The sequence below is a fragment of the Sinocyclocheilus anshuiensis genome, unplaced genomic scaffold, assembly GCF_001515605.1.
Source record: "Sinocyclocheilus anshuiensis isolate Anshui unplaced genomic scaffold, SAMN03320099.WGS_v1.1 scaffold637, whole genome shotgun sequence".
Taxonomy (NCBI): Eukaryota; Metazoa; Chordata; class Actinopteri; order Cypriniformes; family Cyprinidae; genus Sinocyclocheilus; species Sinocyclocheilus anshuiensis.
The window spans coordinates 325,973-327,736 of record NW_015539816.1 but is presented as its reverse complement, the minus strand read 5'-3'; the positions used below and the strand labels follow the sequence as shown (position 1 = coordinate 327,736).

At 37.6% G+C, this 1,764-nt stretch overlaps 1 protein-coding gene across 1 annotated transcript in view; it reads left to right on the top strand.

The window, feature by feature from the left end:
- moxd1 (monooxygenase, DBH-like 1) overlaps nucleotides 1–1,764 on the top strand; it is a 22,420-nt gene that overhangs the window by 13,073 nt on the left and 7,583 nt on the right. The window contains exon 10 of the mRNA XM_016480004.1: nucleotides 1,294–1,436. Within this exon, the coding sequence (XP_016335490.1) occupies nucleotides 1,294–1,436 (143 nt within the window). The remainder of the gene's footprint in view (nucleotides 1–1,293; nucleotides 1,437–1,764) is intronic.

Here is a 1,764-nt window from a genome sequence, read left to right as displayed (position 1 = left end):
ACAGATGAGTTACAAAAACACAATCGGTTATGTCTGTGAAGGTAAACAGCTGGGAAAGAAATCGCATGTTTATAAGATCTGTGTATTAAGTCACAGCCATGTAATATACGCTCTCTACGCTGTAAATATGACCCAAACAGTAAAATAAAAACAGAAAATCAGTCACTGCTCTTGACCGAATAACTTCCATAGCTTTAATAAGAAGACATTTCTTACTTGAATGCTGCTAGCATGGCAAAAATTTCCATAGACTTGCATTGAACAAGGAACTGGAGCCATTTCTAGGGGATCAAAATGTCTTAAAGAAAGACTCTTTTGACTTAAGCTAGTTAGCAACAACCTGTCATCCACCTAGTATGGGAATGGTAATGGCAGAGTAATTACCCAGAACACCATAGCAATGTAGGGTGGTTGTGTACACGCACTGCCAACACACATTTATGTTCAAACAACATGTAAAAGTGAATTTTGCATATTAGGTGTCCGTTAATGTCATTCCAAACCTGTGTGACTGACTTTCTTTCTTCTGTTGAATATAAATAATATCTTAATATCACAGAAGAAAGACATACAGCTTTGGAACAACATTTCAAGACACAATTTTCGAATTGCAAATTAGCTCAAATATAAATTGTTAACCTGTTACGTCTTTTAAAAATGTAAGTTGCTAATGAGAATTACCATAAGGATGGCAGTTTAATTCAACCATTATAGTCCAAGTGTAGTGTGTGTTATCTTGCTAGAAACAAAAACATTTACAAACAAAAAACTAAAATTTTATATTAATTACGCATTCTAAAAACTATTCAGAAGGAACCCACTGCACGATGATGCAAATCCTTTTCCACATTTTAGGACTACAAACTGAACAGCTCTATTAGAAAAACGTCTTTGAATCTCTTTTTTTTCTAGCCGGTCTGTGAAAGACTGTAAGCTCTTTTGGCTAAACAATGTGTCTGCAAACAGCTGCAGGTCTCTGGAGATGGATCCAGCTGCTGACGTTTTTCCATACACATGTAGCCAGTGAGCTGCACTCCTGATAGGCTGAGCGGAGCTGCTTTTTCTCTGTAGACTGTCCACAATCCATAAATATCAAGGCCAAATCACTGGTGTTTTGGATTCATATTAGAGAGATCAAGATATATTTGCTGCTCTGTGCATGTCAGTTCAGCTTTGCTCAGTACTGGGCATAATTTGTCACAGGCCTCTGGCTGTAACAGTGATTCAGATGCATTATGTCAGTGTAGTATTTCAAGGTCTTGACCCTAGTAATGTGGAATTTTTTTTGTACAGGGAGGTCTTAGTACACGGGATGAGATGTGTTTGTCATATCTGCTGTACTACCCCAGGGTCAACCTAACCAGGTGTGAAAGTTTACCAGAAATCACCGGCCAGCTTAAATTCATTGGGGTCAAAGAGATCCACGAACCTGTTACGTAAGTCTGAGAAACCACTTCAGTGAAGGGTTTCTTTGTTAGTGGCACATATTAGCAGTGGTGTAATGTAACAAAGTAATAATACTTTGTTACAGTTCTTAAGTATTTTTTGGGAGTATCTGTACTTTACTTGAGTTTTTATATTTCAGCCAACTTTTAGTTTTACTCCACTACACATTCGTAATTAAAATGTATACTTTTACTCCGATACATTTCCCCGAAGCATATTCATTACATACTACAAAGTAGTCAAAAGTCAGAAGAACACGGACTGCAGGAAAGCAGGTTTGACGAATCAGTGGTCTGGCGTTTGCAAGTTAGACGCCTG